The sequence below is a fragment of the Rattus rattus genome, chromosome 17 (genome assembly GCF_011064425.1).
Source record: "Rattus rattus isolate New Zealand chromosome 17, Rrattus_CSIRO_v1, whole genome shotgun sequence".
Taxonomy (NCBI): domain Eukaryota; kingdom Metazoa; phylum Chordata; class Mammalia; order Rodentia; family Muridae; genus Rattus; species Rattus rattus.
The window spans coordinates 24,582,386-24,607,147 of record NC_046170.1 but is presented as its reverse complement, the minus strand read 5'-3'; the positions used below and the strand labels follow the sequence as shown (position 1 = coordinate 24,607,147).

The window sequence follows — 24,762 nt, the reverse complement described above, 5'->3', positions numbered from 1 at the left end:
TGTAGTAAGTATATTGGATGCTTGCAGTGCGCTTTAGTTTCTGGAGATGGGACAGTAAGTATGTGGCAGGAAGAACTGCTGCCCATATTGGGCTGATACTTAGCAGTGTATAACACTGTAATGGTTTCTCCTTTGTAGTGTAGAATAGAGTTGCCTCTTTATACATTTGCCTCAAGGAGTAGATTAAAGGTATGACACGGGTCCCAAGGTACCTGAATTCTGAGTGTTGGCACTTGGTTCCAGCACTGATTTCTTTTTGTGTGTGTGCTGCTGGCTCGGCATCTGGCAGATGATGTACTGAGTTGGGGATTTAGTAAGGGCAACTATAGAAGGAACCACAGACGCTCTTTCGGTATGCTGTGGAAAGTGCTGTGATTCTGAGTAAACTGCTGGCAGGCGCCGCCTGGCCTGCCTATGAAGACTTTGGGGAAAGCATGATCTGAAGATGGAAGAGGGGTTCTGTTCAGTCAGGAAGGAGGTTTCAGAATGGAGCTCTCTCAGAGCGTGTAACACGGTGCTGCTTTGGGCTGGCCGCTCAGCCGCAAGGGCATCGCTGAGAGCCCAGGGAGCCCGAGGCTGGCTGGAAGGGTGTGTGCCAGCATGAGGGGGCGGCTGCTCAGCGTGAGAACCCAGCTACTATGTTTTGACCCTTGATACTGTTTAAGAAATGTATCCCTGGGCCAAACTGTCCCAAATTAGATTTGTGTGTTACCGTACGTATCTGAGCTGGAGTTAGACTCTGTCTCTTTGTTTCTGCCTGGCTTTAGTGCTAAGGTTGAACTCCATCATCACCAGTGCCTGGCATGTACTGGCTCACTGGGCAGACCCGTCTGCCATTCAGCAGTGCTCAGTTTGTTCTTAGAAGTTTTGGCCAGGAGTTTTGATAGAAGTCCAGAGAGATGCTTGAGTGTCTAAGAGTACAAACCATTCTTGCAGGGGACCGGAGCACAGATCCCAGCACCCTTGTTTGGTCACCTGTAACTCCAGGTCCAGGTGATTGAATACCTCCGACTTCCACAGACACCCAAACACACACACACACACACACACACACACACACACACACACACACACACACACACACACACAATTATTTTAAAAACATCGAAAAAAGAGTTTTGAAGCCCGGAATGGTCAAACATTCCTTAATTCCTGGCACTTGGGAGGCGGAGTCAGGATCTGAGTTCAAGACCAACCTGGCTTATATAGAGTTCCAGGATGGTCAGGGCTATACAGAGAGAGATCTCTCTAATAAAGAAATTTGATAGTGATCGAGATCTAGTTCTGCTAATACTTTAATCCTTTTTAATAACCCTGATGATCACCCCAGAGCCTCAAGAAGTACTTTAGAAAGTGAGTTTGCATAGCAGAACTACGACCATGGTTGAGTCTTTGGAAGGAAAGTGAGCTTCCAGTTTGGTTTAGTCTTGAACTCATGATCTGCCTGACTTTCCCTGTAAAGAGCCAGGCCATTAACAGAGAACAGGAGAATGTGGAGTTCGCATAGGGACTGAGGCACAGCAGATTTCCTTCCTGTGCTATGTCTTGCAGATAGCGAGTCAGTTCGAGAAGCCGAATTACCATGGTGCTAGTGCAGATGTATTCACTAGAAGGATGGGCAAGGATTAACTACTGCTTATGTAAATGCCGGGGTTAGAAACAAGAAACAGTGGACTAGACAGTAGTGGGAGTTTTGATAGAGGTTGGAATGGAATAGTTTGTCAGCCTCTTTCTGTAAGGTGGAACTTTCTCCATTTACATAGACTTTTAACAAGTTCCTTAGAGACTGTAGATTCTTTGATCTCATTTTTGCTGGCTTGGCATGTCTCTGGAAGAGAAGAGTAGGCTGAGAGATGTCCTGTTTGTGTTGCTTACTTTTGTATGTGAACTCATGATAGCATGTCATTAGACCAGTGCAGCTCATCTGGCCTGTGTCCCCACACAGGTTTCCCATGGGGGATTTTCCCACTGGCAATGTCTCACACCAGGTGGCTATCCCCCAGGTCAGTTCAGCCCTGACACTGCTGTCTGGGGTGTTGGTGGCAGATCTTACACACTGGGGGTGCAGATCTAGATGGCTGCCTCTGCTTCGGTCTTGGTCTTTGTAGCACAGTGTGATGTGAATTTGAGATTCCCATGACCCCTTCCTTGGGTGTAATCATTGGTTTTCAGCACTCAGGGTAAAGGTACACTTGGTAGTGTCTTATTGATCGTGTAACAACTTGAGCGGGCTCAAGGAAGCTGTGCGTAGGGCTGGTTGTAAAGTGAGTGTGGGCCTTCGAGGAGTTCCCAAGCCCGGTAGAAGTGTCACCATCCCAGCATTTGATGTGTTCATCCACAGAAACTTAGCCAATCCCGTTGGCCTTTATAGATTGTAAGCTTCTTCCCCAGGTGGTCAGTGGCCGACTCTGAATGTCTTAATTCGTTCATCACGTGGAGTATCTAGCTGTATCCTTATACTGTATAGGTTTTCACTTTTAAAAAAGATTTATCTAATTTTTTATAGGAGCACACACTGTAGCTGTCTTCAGACACCAGAATAGGGCATCAGGTCTCATTCCAGATGGTTGTGAGCCACCATGTGGTTGCTGGGAATTGAACTCAGGACCTCTGGAAGAGCAGCCGGTGCTCTTAACCACTGAGCCATCTCCCCAGCCCAGGTTTTCACTTTCTAAGTTACTTATTCAGAGTTAAGTCAGGAGCCAAAGGGCTCCTGAATAGCAAATCATTTCTATCTGGAAATTCCAGGTGTGGGAACTCTATGCTGTAAAGCAGGGACGAAGACTAAATATATCTTTTAGATGCTACATTGTCTAGTGCTAAATTCACAGAAATGAAAAATTGTGTGTTCTTACTTGACTGACTTGTAAGTAATCTGTTGAAAGTGTTTTCTTTCTTTCTTTCACCAGTTGTTCCACACTTTTAATAGAGCCATCGTCCCGAGACCAGAAGGAGGTAAGTGTTTATGTATCCTGTTCGCTTCCAACCCCAAGCTTTTGCCGGGCTCCGTGTGCACCCTCTTTACGCCCATGGGGGAGCCTCATTGTTTGTCCCCTAGAGCTTTACTGTGAATTCTCCTGCACAGCCTTTTGCTGTGTGCGTCTCCACTCGTGAATGATGATGGGAAGCTTTTCACCAGGCAGCTGGTAGCTTTCTGAGCTCTGAGGGCCTTTGCAAGGGGTCCTCGGTCCTCGGCTTCCGGGCCTCCTCATCCTGTCATTCATCGTTCTAGATAGAAGTGAGCAGATTCTCCGGACCATGTTTGGTTGGGAATAACAGGGTGCCATAGGGGTCCTGCGCATGCTCTAGGAGCTTCAGGCATTTTCAGTGAGGCTGACGAGAGGAGAGAATTTCCTGGGCAAATGTGAGAATTAGTTCAGATAGTTTTAAAACAGTCGTCCTTGGCCACAATGAGTAATGAAATAAACAAGAATGGCCCAGCCTGGTGGTGAACCTCTGGTCGCCGGGCAGATTTGTGTGCATGAGCACTTGTCATAAGGTGGTGGCTCTGTGCAGCGTGGACTTCAGGCAGTCAGGACTGAGAACTCCTTCGTAAGCTCCTGGCTTTGTTCTCTGGCTTGGGCTGATTTTTGACCAACCGTGTAGCACCCATGTATTACTGTTACACCTTGAAACTCTCTGACCTTGCAGCTTAGACTGTGTCCTATATAAGACACATACACTTGGCAAATGGTAAGCTGTTTACATACAGCACAAGAGTCTGTGAAATCAAGGTTATGCTTAGCGAAGCCACAGGAAAGGCTGTGTTACGTACACATGGTTTCAAAACAGTTGCGGTCAAAGACTAAAGATCTGCAGCCTGGCCTTGGATGCTGACTGGCGCTCCACGGTGGGGCGCGTCCACGCAACACCTCAGCAGTGCGTCTCTCCTTTCTGTCTTGCCAGCATCTCTGTCTTAAGTCTCCCATCCCTCACATTCCTCTCCCTCTTCCCGGCCTTCCCCTTTTTGTCTCTGCTCTTTATCATAAAAGCGTTGAAACATGCCTCTCCTGGAGATGGCTTTGCACAGCAGACGGAAACAACGTGCATTTTATATAATGTTACCAATAGTGGATTCTCGAAACCTCTGTTCAGTTTTCACCATTAAAACTCACTTTAAGCCTATTGATACAGATTCTGAACCAAATTTATATCCAAGGCCATAAATCCCCAGGAAGCGAGCGCTAATGCCGCAGCCCCTTGGGCCCTGGAGCAGTGGCTGGAGGTGCCTCTTTCCTTAGGTTTTGAAGCAAAAACGTGATCTACAAATATATGCCAGCCTGGTCATAAGCAAACATTTATATTAGAAAAAGCATAAAGTTATAATTTAAATTGGCTTGTTGTAGCATATGAATCATCTGTTTTCAATTCAAATTAGGATAATAATTTGGATTAATTATTTGGATAAGATAATAATGCCATCAAAAAAGCTTGGTGAATAGTACAAATTATCAAAATTTTAACTTACGCTTGTTGTCCAGATAGCATTCAACGAGAACTTTTTCTTGAACATTTCCTTCCTGTGTTAAGCAAAAGCTCCGATGCACGATGGGAAACCTTCATGTATATTTGCGGTTTTCTTTAACTCAGCTACTCTTAGCATTTTGGGCAAAATTCAGATTATTTTTAGGTAGCTTCTTTAGAGATGGCTCCTATATTCTTTTACTGTTTAAGATAATCCATAATGATTAACTTAAAATGTTATGTTGCAAATTGAATTATGAGTCGATAGTTGGCCATCTTCATCTGCATCAGTAAGCCTCTCCTGTAAATGCATAACGTTTCCATCTAAATCCTTTGCATGGGAAATACGTGATTTTCAGCAGTTCTAGAACAGTGAAACAAATGTTACATTGCCTTAATGTTTTCCTTCTTTTCGTAAGGGAAAGAAATACAGTGACTACTTGCCCCTTACCATCTTATAACTGTTTGTCTTAGGTGCACAGTTGGATAAGATGGGATTCACAATTCTCAGAAAGTGCATCAGTGCTGTTGAGACACGAGGTAATGATCACGCTTTGCTGAGCAGCTTTATTGGTGGAGACCCGTAGGTATGTGACACCCGAGCCCGCCCATCGCGGCCCTCAGTGCATGGCTGCGGCTAAGGCATGAACTTTATACTCAGTGCGCCGTTACTGCCGCTAACTTACTTTCCATGTAAATGTGGGGGGCAAACTTCACATACTTCGTTTTCGCAGCAACAAGTGAGGTCATTGTTAAAATGGAATCCCATTTGCTTGTATATCTGTTATCATAGAAAATACCACAGGGTGGATGGCTCGAGTGGAAGCTGCAGCTTCACAGTTGAGGAGGCGGGAAGGCTGAAGTGCAAGAGGTGGTGGGGTTAGTTTTCTCTGTGCCCTTGGCTTGCAGATGAAATTTCTTGCTGTGCCTTTTCTGTGTGTATACATGTCCCTTCTGTCTCTTTTGTGTATTTAGATTTGCTCTTTTTTTTTTTTATAAGGATTTATGTCATGGTTGGGGTATGTGTGTGTGTGTGTGTGTGTGTGTGTGTGTGTGTGTGTGTGTGTGTGTAATGTTACATTCCTAGGTTCTAAGGTTTAGAACTGCGGGTCGCCGTTCAGCTCATTCTTTGAAAGAATCAGCCCAGCAGGTGGAAGACTGATTCTTAGCACATTTTGTCCAAGCTCCTTATTGCTGCTTTTCTTACTACTGGGATCCTATTAAACATGATCTTTTGGGACTGGGGTTGAGCTCAGTGGTAGAACCTGGGATGTGCAAAGCTCCGTGTTTGACCTTTAGCACAGATACATTTACACACATACACGAGATACAATTTGAAAGTAGCGAAGCTCAGAGATCTTTTAAATGTATTATTTGAAGATTTTATCCCCGTGCACCACACATTTAGATCATATCCCCCCCCCACTCCTCCCAGAGCCACACCCACTTCTTTCCAATTTTATGCACCCTTTTTATTCACTCTTCCAAATAATCTACTAAATCCAGTTTTCGCAGCCCCTATACTCATGGTGTGGGACTATGCTGGCTAGCTTTATGCCAACTTGACACAAGCTATGGTCATTTGAGAGGAGGAACCTCCATTACAACAGTGCCTTCAGAAGACGGAGCTATAGGCAAGGCTGTCAGGCATTTTCTTAGTTGGTGATTGATGGGGGAGGGTCCAGTCCATGGTGAGTGGTGCCACTTCTGGGCAGACAGCCCTAGGTGTTATAAGGAAGCAGGCTGAAGAAAGCCATGAGGATTAACCCAGTAAACAGTGCTCCTCCATGGCCTCTGCATCAGCTCCTGCCTCTGGGTTTCCATCCTGCTTTACTTCCTACCCCAAATTAATTTTGTAACGAATGGTGCTATGGGCACCTAATCCAATAAACCCTTTCCCCCTTTCCTCCCCAACTCGCTTATGCGAGTTTGACTTGATGGTGGCAGTGACAGACAAAATCTACTCAGTGCGGTGTGCTGGACCCACCAGGGCCCCACTCTGAAAGCAAACAGACTGACCCCAGCGCCCATCAGCCGTCTGTAGCTGCTCAGGTAGGGGTGCGTTGGAAACTGACTGACAGTGACTCCCCAGACGTTTGGAGTTTCAGACAGTCGGGGCCGTCCTGCTAACGGTTCTTTCTATGCCTTGGCAGTCACCCCTCCTTCCCACCCTGCTCTTCGGTTTCCACTGACCTGAGTTTTGTCTCTTAGGTTGTTGTAATGAACCATTTTAAATGTTTCCTCAGTGGAGTCATGATTGCAGTCGGTAGTCTTTTAGAACCTAGCTTATTTAACACAGGACTTTGAGGTTTTTTGTGCTCTGTGGATCACAAATCACTACCTTTAAATTTGTTTCCCACCAAGATCAGACAAAGGTCCACATTCTGCTGTAGCCATCAGCACACCAAGAAAAGGTAATGGCTTATAGTAACATTATTTTAGATAAAACATTATATATTAGAAAGTAACACAGACACTAACATCTCTCTGGTGGGATGGGACTGTCGGGCAGTTATTCTGGGTTTCCTACCTCTCAGAATCAGTCAAACCACACACACTTATTTGCTCATAAAATTACATGGTGTATGGGCGTCCATCGCTCATCCAGCACCAGAGTGAGGAACTTATGTCTTATCCAAGGTGAAGGATTCCATCAAACACTTGCTGCCAACTTCTGCTGCACGTTCATCACGGTGAGCATTTAACAATACTGACGTCACCTCTAGTATACAGTCTCACTTAAGTGCTACAGGTGCGAACTGGGAATTGGCTATTTCAAAAGCGCTTACCACATGGTGACAATGTCCAGTAATAAAGTTCTGGAAGCACTGTCCTAGGAAAAGCATTGTGTGTGTTGGAGAGAGAGGGTGCACGCTTACTACCTTCCGTATTGCTAGTGACTGCTACTCGGAATCTTTTTTCTTAACTTCTTTACTTAAAACACAGTCCAATTTAATCCTGTATAAAACAGCGTTCTGTAGAAAATGGCGCAGTGTTCGTTTCCTCAGTAACAGATAACCCGCCGTGGTTTCGCCCTCGTGCCAGTCAGAAGGAAGCCAGTCTGTTAATTAGGATTTATTGAGCAATCTCCAGGTGTACAGAGCCTCGCCCCAGGCCTTTGGAGTAGACAGTGAAAGTTGGCTCCATATACCCTTAAACCAGGAATAGTAGACAGAGCAGAAAGATTTGTAATTGAATTATTGCAGGTGCTAAGATAAAAACGTAGCAAGTTTGCACAGATTAGGAGAACCTTGGTGTATGACTGTTGCTGTAAAATTATATAAAAATTCTGTCTTTTATCCCGCACTAGGTCCGGCTCTGTAGTGCCCCAAGACATCTGGTAGACATCTTCATCTCAGTCAACAAAGCCTCTCACCCACTCTGCTCCATCCCATATCACACTGCCGATGGCTTTTCTCTGAGCCTGGCAACAGTCTCTCTACCCATCCAGTTCCCAAGGCAGGCTGCCACCATGCCAGACATACATGTGTCTCCAACCATCACATACTCTCTTGAATTCAATTAAATCGCCACATGAAAGAACACACAACACAATAACCTCTGATCCAGTTGATAAGTATAATTGCCCACCTAGACATACAAAGCCCTGTACACATCCATCCCTTAAGAACATTCATAACGACCTGTAAATACAGAGTGGAATCTTAACACCTGCCTCCATGTTCTCTTGGTGGCTTCCCCTCTCCAGTCCCTTCCGTTCCAGTCTCCTCCTCTTCCCTCAAACTTTTCTCCCGCCCATCCTTCCCTCTTGTCCAGTGACAGGCCTCATTCTATCTTGTACCTGCTTTCACCTGCGTAATGACATCATCCTACATATGACAAGGGGTTAGAAGGCTCGGTGCTAATTGAGGACTGTGGTGTAGGAATGGACTTTCTTAGATCTAAGGGATGAGGGTTATATCCTGGCATTCAGAGAATTATCGGCTAAGATGTAGACAGGATGTAGCTAAGGGAGTTCAAACTTGATTGGGAAGGAAACACAAAACTTTGGTCGTAGTGAAAGCGTGTTACCTAATGCATTTCCCTGCAATGGTGCTAGAGGGCGCTAAAGAGCAAGCAGGCTTACAGCGGTTAGCAGGAAAGGAATGGCTATGACATGTGCAGAAGCTACAGAGGCTGGACTGCTCCCTGAGTAGGGCGACCAAGTTGGCAGAGGTGCACATAGTTCAGAGCTACCAGGTGACATCACTGGTCACATAGTGATTGGATACTCACCGGACTGCTGCAAGGACTTGGGGAAGAGGATCAGGGCCACATAGACATTTGTGACACATCCTTGCTGCATTTTGTGCCTATGGATTCCTAGTGTGTTAAGGACTGTTGTTGGTTTCTGCTTTAGGTAGTGAAACCTGAGAGGAGTAGAGCAGCTGTGGAGTTAGAGGGGGGTTTTGTTTGACTTTCAGGGCACAGGAACATCCACGGGAGGCTTCCGTGGGAGTAATGTGTGAAACCTATTCACCGGGTTCCCGGAGCTTTGGGGATTGTATGTGAATAGGGATTTATAGGAAAACCTCTGTTATAAAACGTCTAAAAGTAGTTAGATCTGTGTGTCCAGCTGAGAGAATTAGCCTGTTAGATGCTATGCAGTTGAGGCCTAGGGGAGTTGAGCATTTGCATGGTTCCTGTTCATTCACATTCAGTGCTTCACTGTAGTCCCTTCCTCCCGTCTTCTCTCATGTGACATCTACTTTCCGTAAGCCTGTGGGGGTAGCTGACCTGTCCTCGATGAGGAGGAATTGCCCTCGCCCCTGCCTTGTTGGATGTGAGCTTTCCTGTGCAGCTGTGATGTGGCTCACGGGATGGGGTGCTGCTCTGTATGTGTTTCTGAGGAAAATGATGGCTTAGCATTCTCCTTTGTCCTCGGAGCATCCTGATTCATGGAGGCCTGGAGGGTCCAACTTAACTGAATGAATGAGTGAATGAATAAATAAATAGGGTTGGATCTCAGTTTTGAAGGTCCCAGTCTGTGATCAGTTGCTGTGTTAGCTCTGGATCCCTGGTGAAGCAGCACAGCGTGCCTGGACTGTGTAGTAAAACCACTCATCATATGACTACAAAGCAAAGAAAACAAAGAGGAAGGCTTCCACAGTCCTCCTCCAGGCCTCCCTGGGGCTGGCCCAGGGACCTTCTGCTAGGCCTTGCTTCCTAGATGCCAATCCTCCAATTCATGGGCCTTTGGAAGGCGCTCTGCTTCTGGACTCCCAAGGCTCTTGCTTATCTCATAATGGGAAATCATTCCAAGAGCCCTGAGGTTGTATCTCTCACAGCATGACTAGAATTCAAGTCCAGGGTTTCTTTACCAAGACTTAAAAACTGCATGGGGCTGCCCCATGGCCAGGAGGCAAAACAGCGTCTCCCAACTGTTGGTCTGAATTCTACAGGGGAAGGAGAATTGTCCAGGTTCCCGCTGCCGTGGGTTTTGGGCCCAGGAGTGTTGGTAGAGGTGTTGGTGTTTGAGTGAATGTGCTGCACCTGAGGTCTGAGTCAAGCGAGAGAGTCTGGTGGAGCAGGCTCTCCAAGTCACTCCTCTGAGTGACGGGAAGCCTTGAGGTCTAAGCTCCTGTGAGGTACAAAGCAATGCTTTGGAAGGCCCTTAGCGTCTATAAAGAATGTGACAGGAGTTTGGTGTGTGCTTTCACTCACCTGGTTTGTGGAGATGAGCTGGCTTTAGGAGATTCCCTGTGTTCTCCGCCATTATATTTCTCTCCCCCGCGTTGATTTTTTTTGAATCCGGAGACATTTGTGTTGTTCCTCTGTTGCTCAGCCCCTGGTTTTGTTAATTCCATTTCCTGTGTTTATTTTGTTTCTGAGAATCTACTGTTTCCTTGGAATGGAGAAATGTCTTCCTTACCCTTTGTGTGCTTCTTTTTCTGTCAACATGCAGCGCCTTGCGTGTAGGAAGCGCTCAGTAAGCAATTGCTTAGGCTCCGGCATCCGAGGGAGAGGACCGACATGTCATATTGGCGAGTTGACAAATTACAGGTTATAAAATTATTGGAAGGGCCGGTTTTCTATATGTGGTTAGAATTAATATTTCCATGTAACATATATAGGAGCTTATGTCAGCATCTTTATGAATTATGGGTAATATAGAAGACAGAGAAAGATCATCTTGCATATGGAAGAGAGTGAAGTATTTTAGAGCGTGAAATATGCTTACATAATTTTCTCAAGTAAATAACTCCCCTTCCTAGAAAGGAAACATGCCCAGGACTTTTTTTTTCTCGGTGGGCGTGCATAACACCTAATTTTGAGGTATATGTACTATAATGCAAGCAAAAACAGTAATCCTTTTTTTGTTTTTGCTTAAAAACATCTTAGTTGCTGTTTTTTTAAATAGTCATTATGTTAAAACTAAATTTGTATGTCGATTTTGTTTATGAAGTTTCTCTTTAAAATCTTCCATATGTGCATAATTTGAATATTCACTTTACTTTTCTGGAGCACGGCATAAGATGTTGGCGCAGGCAAGCTGTCAGCTATCAGATTCAGCATTGTAACAAGCTGCGAATTCATGGGAGGGAAAAGACAGGACAGACCTTGATTGTCACATCTAAGTAGCTTCTTTTCCTTCCAACAGTGGAGTTTCAGATGTTTGGCTTGGGGATTGTGCTGCTTCCATATAGTGCTCAGCCGGTGTGGGGGCCCAGGATGAGTTTTTCCAGAAGATAACGTACAGTTTCACTATTAATCTTTGGAGGTGTGTTTGGGTGGTAAGGTGCCCAAGTGAACTGGCAGCATTTGACCGTGATTTGCAAAGTAATCTCACCTCACCAAGGGCAAATTCCGTGTGACATGAAGAAAATAAAGAACAGCTGTCCTCAGAAAACTTACACAAGCAATTGGGCTCTCACTCGCCATCTCTGTTTTAATCAGCATGGGTGTGAGGTGAGAGTGGGCGGGAGCAGAGGACAGTCTCATGTGGGAGGGGCTGGAGAGCCAAGAGGCGCCTGCAGAACTGCGAAAGCAAGGCTGAAATGCTGCAGCCTGAGCCAGGCGAGGCAGGCTGGAATAGTCATTGCCTCAATTAACGACTTTCTCAACTTCAGAAAACTCACTGGGAGAAGCTGTTAGCTTTAAGTAGAGGATTAAACTAGTGAGGGTAAATGTTTGCAAAAGGACGGACTTCCCAGGTCCCTGCTTACCTCATGTCCCTGTGGTGGAAGGTTGACGAGGGGTAGTTAATTCTTCTCTTGTTCAGTGGTTCCTTTCTCACTGAAGAATTCTCCAGCTTTCCTTCTTCCTTTGTTTATCTGTGGTTTTCTTCATGTCCCTAGGCCCTGGAATCCATACAATAGGAGTGAACTTTGTCTAGTAACTAGGTGAACGATCTAACAGTGGGTATGTGTGTGGTTGGATGTAGCACAGGGGCAAGAAAACAGCAATGGCGTACTTTCAAGTCATGCTGTGCACGTGTTTAGACAGGAAACTTGTGAGCTTGGTGGAGTTCTCTGGGTAGTTTTTTTGCTGCAGGTTAGTGGTCTTGGTTTTGTGTGTTTACACCAAAATCAGGTAAGTTTGTGATGTCTTATCTTAATGCCTTTATTTTCCTATCGCAGTGGATGCTCATGGACTCTAAAGCCAGACCTCACTAGCACCTCAGCTTGAGCGATGTCAGCTCATATCTTCATCTTCCTTTTACTATCACTGAAAGTGGCTGTTGCCTCTGTCTCTTCTTTACCATTGTGGTAATGGGACACATTGAATTCCCATCCCCATCTCCACTCCCCCACCACTACCAACCATCCCCCAATCCCCCCAGCACAGAGGTAAATTTAGCAATTGGTGCTGCCGACACTAGGGAAGTACCACTGTTGATTCAAGGCTGGAGGAATCCACCTTTCCCCCTCCTCATGGCAGCCTACATACTGAATAGCTCCCCTGACTTCCCATGATTCAGTCATCGTGTGTGTCTTCTTTAACAAGCAGCAAAATGAACTCATTGGGTTTGTACCCTTTCTGCTCCTCACTATGATGTAGTCACTTGAGCAGTAGGCTGTCTTGAGTACCAAAAGGGACAGATGGTAAAGAAAAGGTGCTCAGAGAACAGTGTGGCCATTGCATTTTCTCGTGCATTGTTGAATATTCTGGGCTTCTGGAAAATTCACAGAAGGGGAGTGGAGGGCGATTGCTTGGTTGCCTGGAATTCGTTGTTACCTGGTGCCATGGCTGCTTAGAAAACATATGGCGGTTTCAAGGCAAGGCTGATGCTTTTGTCTGCGTGGGGAGGAATGAAGCAAGGCTTCCAAAGAGCAGGAGCCAACTTCTGCCTTGTGCCTGAGGCTCTCTTCTAATTTATGTTAGTCAAAATTTTCCATCATTTAAGCCTGAGTTGTGTTGTGATGAGTTTATTTGGCTCTCCTATCCATCCCTGCGTACTTTAATATGTAGATTTTGCTGGTCACACATGACTGGTGTAGTTCAGTCGTGTATAGGAAAGATACTGAAAGATGAGGATGAGCTCAGCCAATTCTAAGACAACGATGGTGTCCCAGTTACCTTTACTGTGCCCCGATGATCGCCATGTACTAGCAACGTAAGGAAGGAAGGGTTTATTTTGACTCATAGAGTTCAAGATACATTGTAGTGAGGAAGTCAAGACAGCAAGGACTTAAAGCAACTGGTCCCATGACCTTCACCATCAGGAAATAGACAATGTACTCAGGCTAGCTTCCTCCTATTTATGCATTTGAAGACCCAAGCCCATGGAAGGACTGGATCTAGTTTGTCTTCCTTCCTACTTCAGTTAACCTGATCACAAGTACCTCAGTAGGCATGCCCAGAGTCTACGCTAACTCATAGATTCCCTCACAGATGCAATGCAAGGCATGTTCTGTGGGTTACTCTAGGTCTTGTCCAGTTGACAGTCAGTAGTAACCGTCAGGCATCCTTGAGAGTTTATTCTGCATTCCTCTTTATGAGTGATCCCAGGCAGTTTCTTGGAGACTATTAGAAGAAAAAAGACTCTTGCAGTAGGGACAACTGTCTGCATGTGAGCCTTAGTTGCATAGAGACGATGGTCCACATGTGAGTCTCAGTTGCTAGAGTTCTGTCTCTGCTTGCTTCATTCACCCTCAGTTACCAACAGCACCTCCAAGAGTGCCATATAACTGCCTCTTATGATAAGAGTGAGTTGTGCTGTGCAAGAAACCTAGACATTGAGGAAACTCAAATCTTTTCTAATAGCAAGCAAACTCTTTCTTCCTTATAAAAGGAAGGGGACACTATTTCTAAGGCCGTAGGTAACCTGCTCTATGCTATAGAGAGGCATATCGGAACAGAAGGTGCTGAGGCAAGGTTTTACTGGCTGTGCTGGGTGGCTTGTGTGAGAAGGTGCTTTGTGAACAGTTGAATGTGTTGGAACAGATCTTAGCTGCTGGGCTGGGTTGCATGTGACCTCCAGAGGCTGGTGTGAGCTGTTGATGAGTTTGAACAGCAGTGTGTTGAAAGTAGTCTGGAAGTTGACTGATGAGGATCAGATAGTAAAAGATGGTCGGCAGAATGGCTGTTGGGATTCCAGACATGATTTATATAAGAGGTGTTAGTGTTTAAAGGAGGACGTGTACAGCATGGAGATGCTTCATTGATTATAGAAGTGTTGTATGTTCGCACTGGGACATTGAACACTGGGACATTGAACACAGTAGCCAGGAAATGGGAGCATCCTTGGCATCCAGCTGATGACTGGACACAGTGTAGTTCATGTGTACATACAGAGAGCTGTTTAGCCACAACAAAACGTGGTCTTGCCATTTGCCACAACACCAAAGATTACTAGGTTAATGGAAGTAAGCCCGGCGCCAAAAGGCGGGCACGAGACAGCATCTCCGTGACCTCACTCATAGACGTTCTGAGCATGTGGCTGTCACAGAAGTCAGGAGTAGAATGGTGGGTACCGTAGGCTGGGGGTGGGGCAGGGTGGGGCATGATAGCATGCAAGTTAGCATGATGGTTGTAAGAAGTGCCGGTGTGCTCTTGTTGCCAGAGGAAAGAATGAAATGTTTTCACCAGGGAGAACATTGCAGGAAATAAGCACTGCTATATATAATGATGGGAATCTCATTATACATATGGAAATATACTGTGTGTATGTGCTAGTGTGTTGGGAATGTATACAGGTTTCATATTTTTCTGTAATAGTTAAAAAAAAAGGTTGACATTCCATCAGGTGTACGAGGAAATAAGGCAAGAAGGGACGGGCAAGAGGCGACATCTGACAGGAAAACGTACTGTGGGCCCGATGGCCACAGGAAGGAAAGGAAGTGGAAGCAGAAGCCGACTAAAGTCCCAGGCCAGGCCCATGATAGATCCAGTCCAGGCTGAGGTGCACGATGAGCAGTGAGTTCGTGAGGAATAGAGTTTGCTTTTAGATTCTCGGAATCCAAGGTTCATGTGACATATGTGTAGGAATTCAGATGGAGCTGAGAAGAGAGAAGGAAACCGTCTCAGAGGTGAAGTGTGAAGGGTCATTCTATAATGAGGTCATCATAGAATCCGAATGGGTCCTTGTGTTGAGGGGACGATAGTGAGGACAAAAAAAAAAAAAAAAAGAAGGAACTGTAACTAATCAAAGGTAGGATGGCTCATAGCTAAGTGGTGGATCACTCAGTCAGCCTGTTAAGGCTCCTGGTTTAATCTACAGCACCTTTGCCCTACCCTCAGAAAGGACAGTTACAGAGAGCCCGGGATCGTGGTATGAGGGAATCCATGTGGGAGACCTGTGACCAACTTAGTCACTCCAGGAAACCTAGACAGAAGGCACGGAACGGCATCCTCCTCTCTGCGGGTGAAGCTCGCTGGTCTTAATGAGTTTCTCATGTGAGTGCTATGTGATGGTGCCTTCCCTCAGGGACTCAAGTGGAAGGAGGGATGTGATCGACTGTGGAAACTTCAGAGGTAGAAAGCTGCATACAGGGCCTCACATCCAAGTGGCTTGGGTCTGAAGGCCTCACCACCGTGAGCTCAGGGAGACAGAGGCTCAACGGGCTCATGCGAGGACCTCAGGAGAAGGAAAGTGTACGAAGGTGACAGGTTTGGAACATGTTAGATGGTGCTGGGTACAAACTGGAAGTGAGGACAGCATGCTCTTGGCCCCCGAGTGACGCCCGCCTCCGTGTACACAGTCCTGTACGACCTGCAGATACCTGAGCCGCTGAGGAAAGATTTGCCCCGTGCCTGAGCATCTCCATGACACCTTACGAGCCTCTTTCTGGGAGATAAAATGTCAGAGTGGCATCTCAGTCAGACCCTATCTGAACTCCAGGAGACAGCTGAGTTGATAAATTCATAGAGGGCTACACATGCTCTCAGTCTCCAGACAACCCAGGAGGGAGCCAAGCAGATACGTTATTTAATAAGCTTGGTCCTGTTGGTGGCTCAGAACAAGTTAGAGGAAGCCTGCCACTGTCTCACAGCTCAGACCGGGGACTCCGTGTGGCACGTTCCTTTTGTCAAGAATCGAACCATGAGGAGAGACTGACGGACCCACATGGTGAGTCGTAGCCGCCGCTGAGATCCAGGGACAGGTAGGACTTAGACTTCTGTGGAGTTCGGAGTCTAGGAGCTCTTCTGTTGTCCCGTAGCTTTGCTTTGGTCTCACCTGAGCATTTCCCCTGCTGGTACGGATGGTTGCGGATGAGAGTCGTGAGTCTGGGGGCTGTCGACACTGAAACAGACAACAGGAAGCAAGGGCAGCCGTAGTGGTGTGTGGTCCATTTGATCTGCCTTCAAAGGTAGCTTCTAATAAACCGACAGCCTGCCGTATCGAGGCTCACGTTAGAGGTGGTAAAGCTTTGAGCATGTGCAGAAATCCTGGCTTAGGTCTGGTGTTTGCCTTATACCTTCTCCATCTTGTGCTGGGTTGGGAGGTAGGAGCGGGATGTTAGCCCTATGCGTGTGGCTCATAGTTCCTGGTACACGCCAGACTGCCTGCCTCTTCTCTGTGCAGCTTCTGATTGGTTTGGGTGAGGAATGTCGAGAAGGAAGGGCATGTGCCAGTGAGGACCCCATACCCATGCATACAACGATGGCAGAGATTGGACTCAGTGGGCGCTTTTTTTTTTTTTTTAAAGGAACATGCATTTGGGAGGTGGGTAAGGAGACGGCAGGTGTGGGGTGAGCATGACCCCGATGTTTTATATGCCTGTTGTCTTAGTCAGGGTTCCTATTCCTGCACAAACATCATGACCAAGAAGCAAGTTGGGGAGGGAAGGGTTTATTCAGCTTACACTTCCACACTGCTGTTTCATCACCAAAGGAAGCCAGGACTGGAACTCAAGCAGGTCAGGAAGCAGGAGCTGATGCAGAGGCCGTCGAGGGATGTTGCTTACTACCTTGCTTCCCCTGGCTTGCTCAGCTTGCTCTCTTATAGAACCCAGGACCACCAGCCAGGGGGGACCCTCCCACCTTGATCACTAATTGAGAAAATGCCATACAGCTGGGTCTCGTGGAGGCATTTCCAGAACTGAGGCTCCTTTTCTGTGATAACTCCATCTTGTGTCGAGTTGACACACAAAACTAGCCAGTATAGAAAGTATGGAATTTTCAAAGAACCAATAAGTGCATTTTAAAAATGAGAATGTGAAGTCAAGTTTGCAACTGATAGCAAGACCCCGAGGAAGGAGCTAGCAGAGGTGCCCGCCCATGAATGTTAGTTGTCGGGAATGTTTTGTTTTTACACAGGAACTGGGAAGGCTTAGCTTACATCATAAGTATTCAGTTCACTGAATCATCTCCCCAACTCTTGTCTCTAATGTTTTTCTTTCTTTCAACCAGATATTTAGCGTGTAGGACAATAAGTTGGGAAATATTATTGGTGAACAGGAATTTTATATATATATAAAATGTGCGTGTAGATCACAGGACAGCTTGTGAGTTATGAGTAACCACCAGATGGGGGTCTGGCAGCTGAACTCGGGGTGACAGGCTTACTGGCCTTTAACCACTGTACCATCCTGCTGGCTTGAGATACACATCTCCGTGACTCATTTCTGTTAAGTATATGTTGATTCTCTTCCTAGCATGTGCTGTGTTTTATAAATGTGGGCCACGGCCAAGCGTCTTTCATGTCTAATACTACACCTAGCTATTTTGTAATTAGGTTTAATTTTTACAGCACAGTTAAAAACTAAACATTGCTTAACTTTTCCCTTGTTAGTGTCTGCTTGTACAGTGTATGGGGATTTCACCCTTCTTTTACCTCCCCCATCTCTCCTTTCCCGCATCGTAAGTCCCACCCTTCCTTAGTTCCACCCCTCTTAGTTTTAATGTCCTTTGTATTTTCCTGCTCCTTCCAGTTTGACATCTGAGGGTAAAAGGAGACGTACCAGTCCCGCCATCACAAAGTTGAAAGGTCCTCTGAGGGGAAGCGAGGCTGATTATAGGAAAGGTAGAAAAAAGATGCAAGAAGCAGATATGTGAGGAAACTTAATTTGTAAGGATTGGTATCTAGTGACATTAGGATTTTGGTTTGTTTCCTCGGGGCTGCCCAGGTCTAGACGGGATAACAGGTTTGTAAGTTCTGTGTGGAGCTTCCCTCACACAGCTGCGGTTGGTTCTGTGCTCAGCAGCTCTTTGCGCTACTTCACGTGAGCTAGAGGTGAACCGGTGCATGCTCCTCTTCTTCCGTTTCAGAACTAAGGAAACAGAGAGCCTGAGGCTTACAGTGGCGAATCTGTGCCCCGTGAAAACACAGCAACTCCATTACTTCTGTTGGCTTATATTTAAGATGATGTTAATGCCAGTTCTGAACCCAAAACTGTCTCATATGGCTCAGTTTCTGATGGGGGTATCTGTGTATCAGACGATTTAATTTTCTACAACCCAATGAAACAGATAGGTTTACTCTATTCAGGACTTTGGGTGTGCATTTATTGAGTATATATATATATATATATATATATATATATATATACACACACACACATATATACACATACATATACGTATGCATACACATTTACATTTATATGTATATATATATGCAACATAGTTTTAAATTTTTTTGTTCCATGACATGAAATATTTGTGAACTTACCATCTTTTCAGTTACCTATTTAGCATGTAATTTTTGGCCATGCTGTGAAGATTTCCTCACAGAATTTTTATCAATTTCATATATGCTACTTTTTCCCTTTTCTTTTCAAGTCTTACCTTATCATTGATTAGAATATACTAAAAATAATGTTTACTATCTGCATATGCATGAATTTATGTGGTTTTTCCTAATAGAATTCATATGAAAATTTGCCTTTGCAATGCTGGTGGGATATGTAGGCTGCATTTGTGTTTGGGTATACACAGGTGTATGTGTATGTGTGTATATATACATACATACATACATACATACATACATACATACATACATGTCCTACTGAAAATGAAATATTGAAGACTTCTGATGTAAGTCCTGTGATTATGAACGTGAACGTTAATGACCCTTCCTCTCTTGTCGTCACACACAGTCTGACGCATGCTGTCACATGCCAGGCACTCCATAGGTTGCTAGATAAGAGCTGGATGCATGTTGGTTAATGAGTGGGTGGAATTAGATCATTTGTTTCTGTGGAATCATGCAGCTGTAAAATATTTAAAAAATATTCCTGTTCCTGTTTGCACTGCAGTGCCTGTATTCCACTTTAGTTCACATCATCCGCTCATACCCGTTTTAGATAAATGTGTTGGAAAATGAGGGCATTCCCAGTTCTTGCTCTGTCCTTTGGACTACCCATCAGGTTATTAGTCCATTACCCATTTATTTCATCCACTCATTTACCGGGTCTGTTTGTGATGTGATTAGCACGTGAGGTGCGTAGCAGATAGAATCACTGAGTGGAGAGCCTCCTCCTGAAACCAGAGTGACCTTATGGTCTCACTGGAGACCGATTGCTCTCCTTTAAGTTAATTTTCTCATGGCCATCCAGTGTCTTTGTTAGTCTACTTCTGTGTCTGGAAATTGTAAGCACTCAGTTCTCAGGAAGGAAGACGTTACACACCCCATAGCCCGCTGCCTTGTGCTTCTAGTTCCTGCTCATTTTAGTCTCACTGTTTACATTTCCCATAGTTTGCTGTCTGCTTCCTTTATTCCAAAAGTGATGTGTGTGTGTGTGTGTGTGTGTGTGTGTGTGTGTGTGTGTGTGTGTGTTCCTGCCCTTTCTGTTTTCTTATTCGCTTTCGTTACTTGTCGACTAGAGTTTGCAATTGTTTGAATTTGACTGACTAAGTCCGTGACTTGGAAATTCAGTCCACACTGCAGTGGAGTTGAGAGGTAATTAGGTCAAAGACTCTGCCTCCACCTCATGAAGGAATCGAAGCTTTTATCTGTACCGTGCACTATTAATTCACTCCCCAGTCCCTCACAGCCCTCTTTCCTGTATTCCCGCCCTCCTCGGAGGCGTGTGATCCGGTGCCCCTTGTTCATCACGCTCCCCAGTTCAGTGCCTGGCCACTGCCGTCCTTGCTGGGCCTCTGGACGCTCTCGCCAACCACTTTCACTCATCTTTTCCTCTTGCGTCCGATTCTTTTTTGGTCCCAGGTGACTTCCTTTCCTTCCTCTTTTCCTCGTCATCTGCATGAGCCAGTAGGTGCTGCCAGTGTAGGTTGCTTCATGATTCCCTGGAGCAAAGTGGACTCCACATGAGCTGCGTCTCTCAGGTTCTGAGAAGAAGCAGACTGCAAGCAGGCAGCACGAGGTGCCTTGTCCTTGCTCTTGGACCCTCTCTGTGTGGAAGATGGGCGTCCCTGTGTGAATGCACGGCAGAGCAGAATGTGAGGTCGGTGGATTTCAGCACCGCTGCCGCTGCCAGACGTGCAGCTCTCCGCCTCCCTACTGTGGAGGTTCGCCCATGTTTTCCTTGCTGATGAAGAGAAGGGAAACCTTTATAACCATCGTGAAGATTACAATTTTTAACTCAGAAAATTACCATTATGCACTGTTGAGCATTTGTGTCCTGAAAGATGTTTGATGATCTGTCTACTTTAACTTTTTCAGGTCAGAATTCTATTTTGCCCTAATCTTTATAAGTTTGACTTAATTTCAAGACATACATATTTTGTACCCATTCTTCGTACGTAAGCTACCGTGAAAGCAGAACAGAAGACACAGCTAAATGAGTATTTTTCTAGGTCAGCTACGTAATACGGAGGAGAAACCCGTGGGTGTAATACAGGTCTGCATTTGTTTAAAGACCCTTAAGATGGCCTGTGTTTGGGGATTTAGATTTTTTTAAGTCGAAAAGGAACATACAATACATAACTGTATGTATGTGCTTCTTTAGTAAAGGTGAAGTTCTTCATTGAGTGAAGAAAATAAGGAATTGACCTGGGACCAGGCCAGGTACTCAGTGTCGGTTTCAGGAATTGTGAGCAATAGAGTATGGACTTGTTTTAAAGTATATGAAACGACAAATTGGAGGGAACTAAGTGCGAGTTATGGTGATAACAAATAAAAACAAAACAAAACAACAACAACAACAAACCAGGCGGAGTTCTGTGAGACAGTATGAGAAAATTGAGTTTCCCTGGATTTGACTTGAATGAGAGCTCACTTTACCCTTTGCCTTGGGAGGCTGGAATCCTAAGTGGCACTTGCTGAGTGAGCCGTCAGGGCAGAGGGGTACGTTTGTAAACACTGGGGATCAGTGGTCTTGGCAGCTGAGATACCAGCCTCAGTACGTCCACGAAACATGGCCTGAACTCTACTATTTGCAGGTGACTGCCTGTAGTCTGTTCTGAGTAAAACTGAGGGACAGTAGATAGAGGGGGCGGGGCCTGTTGTGGATGTGCAGGGTAAATGGGGGTGGAAGGACATACAGATGTTTCTGCACCAGTAAAAAGGGCAAGGGTGATGGTGGAGTGGATCCTGGCTGTAATTCGTTATGAGGATATTTTCATACTTAGCATGTGCCCAGTGTGCTTTGCATAGGAAGAGTATCCTAGTGTCCTCTGACCTGTTGAATGTGGAAAATTAGGAAGAGCTTAAGGCTGATTTCAAAATTCTAGCTCTCGGCATGATCTTTAGATTGAAAGAGGGCATTTTGGAAAAGAAGGTGGTGAAGTTGTGCTAACTCACCTGTAGCTTGGCCTATCAGTTCTGTGCTCCACTGTCTGGGAGCAGTATGTTGCCGTGAGCAGATACGTGTTCCCGGATGAAAGGCATACTGTCGCTCTGCAGACTTTAAGAGCAGAGTAAGAAGAAACAGAAAATCCTCTAAGACTGGATGTCTGACATGTCATTTCCAACCTGCCTTTATACAGAATTCATTTAAATCTGTTTGAGAAGAGGAAAAACTATGTTGAGGAGCTTCATTCTTCTTTAATTATTCTTAATTAATATGTGATAGTAATTAACTCTAGCTCTCACAGATTGACGAATTTGAACTTGATCAGTTATCTGGCAGCAATTATAAAAGCCCGGATCATCATAGTAAGAATGCTTGCTTCATCTCTATTTCTGCCACTTTTCTTTCATAATTGCCTGAGTTCATTTGACCGTAGAATCTCGCTCTTTTGACTTCTGTCACTGAGGTGAAACTACTTGATCCTGGGGTGTTTAAACCCCCAGCCCATGCCCTTAACGTGGGAAGCAGCCGGGCTTAGTCCTTTCCCCTTTTGCGGATTGGATGTTCTGATCTTGCTTCTTGGAAGTTTCCTTTGCTTCTTTCACCTTCGTGGTGGTGGTGGTGGTGGTGGTGGTGGTGGTGGTGGTGGTGGTGGTGGTGGTGGTGGTGGTGGTGGTGGTGGTGGCGGCGCCCTTCCCCTCAGCTGTAGCTATTGCTCCTTACAGAGGAGATTCTCTGCTGCTGGGGTGGATTGTCACTGTTTTGGACAGGTGTGTCTAGACCGTGGGCTAGCTCTGCCCTCCTGGCTCTAATGAGACATGGAGAGAGAAGGGGTGTCAGTCATTGGGCTCAGGCTGTGACAGCATAGGATCATACAGTGCATGGTTTATACACAGAAGTGATTTCTTCCACATCCCTGGAAGCTAAAACTTTAGTAAGTAGTTGGCATGGTTTGTTTCTAATGTGTTTCCCCCTTGCCTGTAGGAGGCGCTTGTCTTCTCGTGTCTTCATGCGGTCTGCTTGGTCACTGTCTGTACCCCAAAACCTTTCTTCTAAGGGTTTATACTGTATATTTGAAGTTAATGCGTCTTTAAAATATCCTCTGTCTAAACACAGGGATCCTGAAGAGATGGCTTAATGGTTAGGAGCACCGACTGCTCTTGTAGAGGATCGGGTGTGATTCCCAGAACCCACATGGAAGTTCCACTGCAGCCAGTCACGGGGAGCGAGGCTGCCTCTTTGGGTATTGCATGCACAAGGTGTATGCATATATGTGTAGGCAAAACACCCATACACATAAAAAAATAAAAATAAAGGTTAAAAAAAATTAAATGCAGTTAGGAATTAGAACTTTAAACTAGAAGTTTAACATGTAAATAGTTCTGTTTCACAATTAGTCCGTAACTGATAGCACCTCCTTAACCCACATCACTGAATACACACTAGCTGAGAAGCTAAAAAAATGAGTAAGGATGGGCTGGGGGTATAGTTCAAAGGTGCAGTGTTTGCCTAGCACGCTAGAAGGCCAAGGTTCATCTCAGTACTGCCAGGGTGAAAAGGAAGAAGTAAAAAAGGAAACTATAGTGTGGCAGCGACGGCTCAGAGTGAGTAACGTGCTCACTTCTCAGGCCCGAGGACGCGAGTGCCCACATAGAAGCTGAGCGTGGCAGTGTGCACTGGCGGCTACAGTGCCCTGTGGCACAGACGATTCCATCCCTGTTTCCGCCCAGCTAGTCTGTCGGTTAGCGGTGAGCTGGAGGATCAGAGAGAGACCTGGCCTCAGAAACCACTGAGACAGAGAAGCAGTTGGGGTCAAAGACATCTTGATGTCTGCCTTTGGCTTCCCCACACAAAAATGGCTAAAGAGAAATAAATACTGCAAGAGAATGAGGATACAGATTTTGATTGTGAATGCTGACAGTTTGTGTTTGTGGTGTGCTGTGAGTTACAAAGCGTGTGTTTGCACCATCTTCTTCCCATCCCAGTTTAGTACAGGGGATGCTACCCTCGTACTTAGGCCACCCAGAAGCTAGCGGTGTCCTGACATGCTCACCCCGACTTTTAGACCCCGCATTAGCCATGTTGCCGTAGCACGCAGGGAGGTTAAGAGCGTAGTCCCTGTGGGCAAGCAGGGTCTTCGGTGACCGGGTTTCCGTGTCTCGAAAGCTGGGGGTTACAGACATTTCTTCGGCAGCCAGTGTGTTCTGGTTAGCTTTAACGTTGGCAGTGCAGAAGGCTAGCACTCAGAAAGCTGCAACTCTCAGAGTAAAGACACAGCCACACTTCGGAATGTCTTATTTGTTAGGAACATTTCAGATCTAAGAAGCAGTAAGATTGCCGCGGTGAGCTCCCAGCTCACAGTTCTTGAGTCCTGGTTTGACGGTTGGATGAGTTTCGGGATATTTCATCCTCTCCCTCCCCTCAAGGCAAATCTCTCAAGAAACGTTTAAGATGTGCTGGTTTAAAACACATGTTCTCACCTAACCCAATTCCCCATTGTAGCTTCCTGATCGTGTCCGAGTGTCACTTAACTTCTGGTTGGTGCCTACGAGCGTCCACACGAAGACATTGGTTCTACACATGTTCAAGACATGAAGCCATGCTGGATTCTCTTGCCTTTGTCTTTTGTACTCAAGGTTTTCAGGTTTCCACAGAGAGTGAACACATTACGTTGAATTATTTATTTATTTTGATGGAGTATATGGCAACTCTGTTGTTTAAAAACACAGATTCAGTGCCTGTCTTCAAAAAAATCACCTTTCTTCCCATGGATGCATCCTCATATTAATAAAAGGGCCGAGACCTCCCAAGAGAAATGAAAGCAAGTAAATAAACAAAACCATGGGCGTGCATTGGGCTGCGCTTCAGTGTGCTCTTACGGCTGAGAGCATTCTTATCCCTGTGGAATTCTGCTTCTTGTGGCCGTTTTTGGTCGCAGCTCACATACAAAGCTGATACACTACTTTGACGAATACTTGATTTTGTCAGATATTTTTACAGTCTGCAGGAATGCCGCTGTTGGGAGTTATCGGAGATCTTGGAGTGCAACTGTTTGATAGCTTTTAAAATACACTGGTCTTGTAATCTGCTAACACTTTGTCTCTTTCAATAGGTATAAATGACCAAGGACTGTACAGAGTTGTGGGGGTGAGTTCAAAGGTCCAGAGACTTCTGAGTATGTTGATGGGTATGCCTCTTTAATCATTTTTCCATGCATTTA

General features: G+C 45.5%; 1 protein-coding gene across 4 annotated transcripts in view; it reads left to right on the top strand.

Moving 5' to 3' along the window:
* Arhgap10 (Rho GTPase activating protein 10) overlaps positions 1–24,762 on the top strand; it is a 252,851-nt gene that overhangs the window by 119,234 nt on the left and 108,855 nt on the right. Inside the window, exons 12-14 of one of the 4 annotated variants that reach the window (XM_032887503.1) lie at positions 2,910–2,955; positions 4,939–5,004; positions 24,655–24,729. In XM_032887503.1, coding sequence (XP_032743394.1) covers positions 2,910–2,955; positions 4,939–5,004; positions 24,655–24,729 — 187 coding nt within the window. Of the gene's footprint in view, positions 1–2,909; positions 2,956–4,938; positions 5,052–24,654; positions 24,730–24,762 lie in introns of those variants that run through there. The other 3 variants (XM_032887506.1, XM_032887505.1, XM_032887504.1) reach the window with 3 other exon arrangements.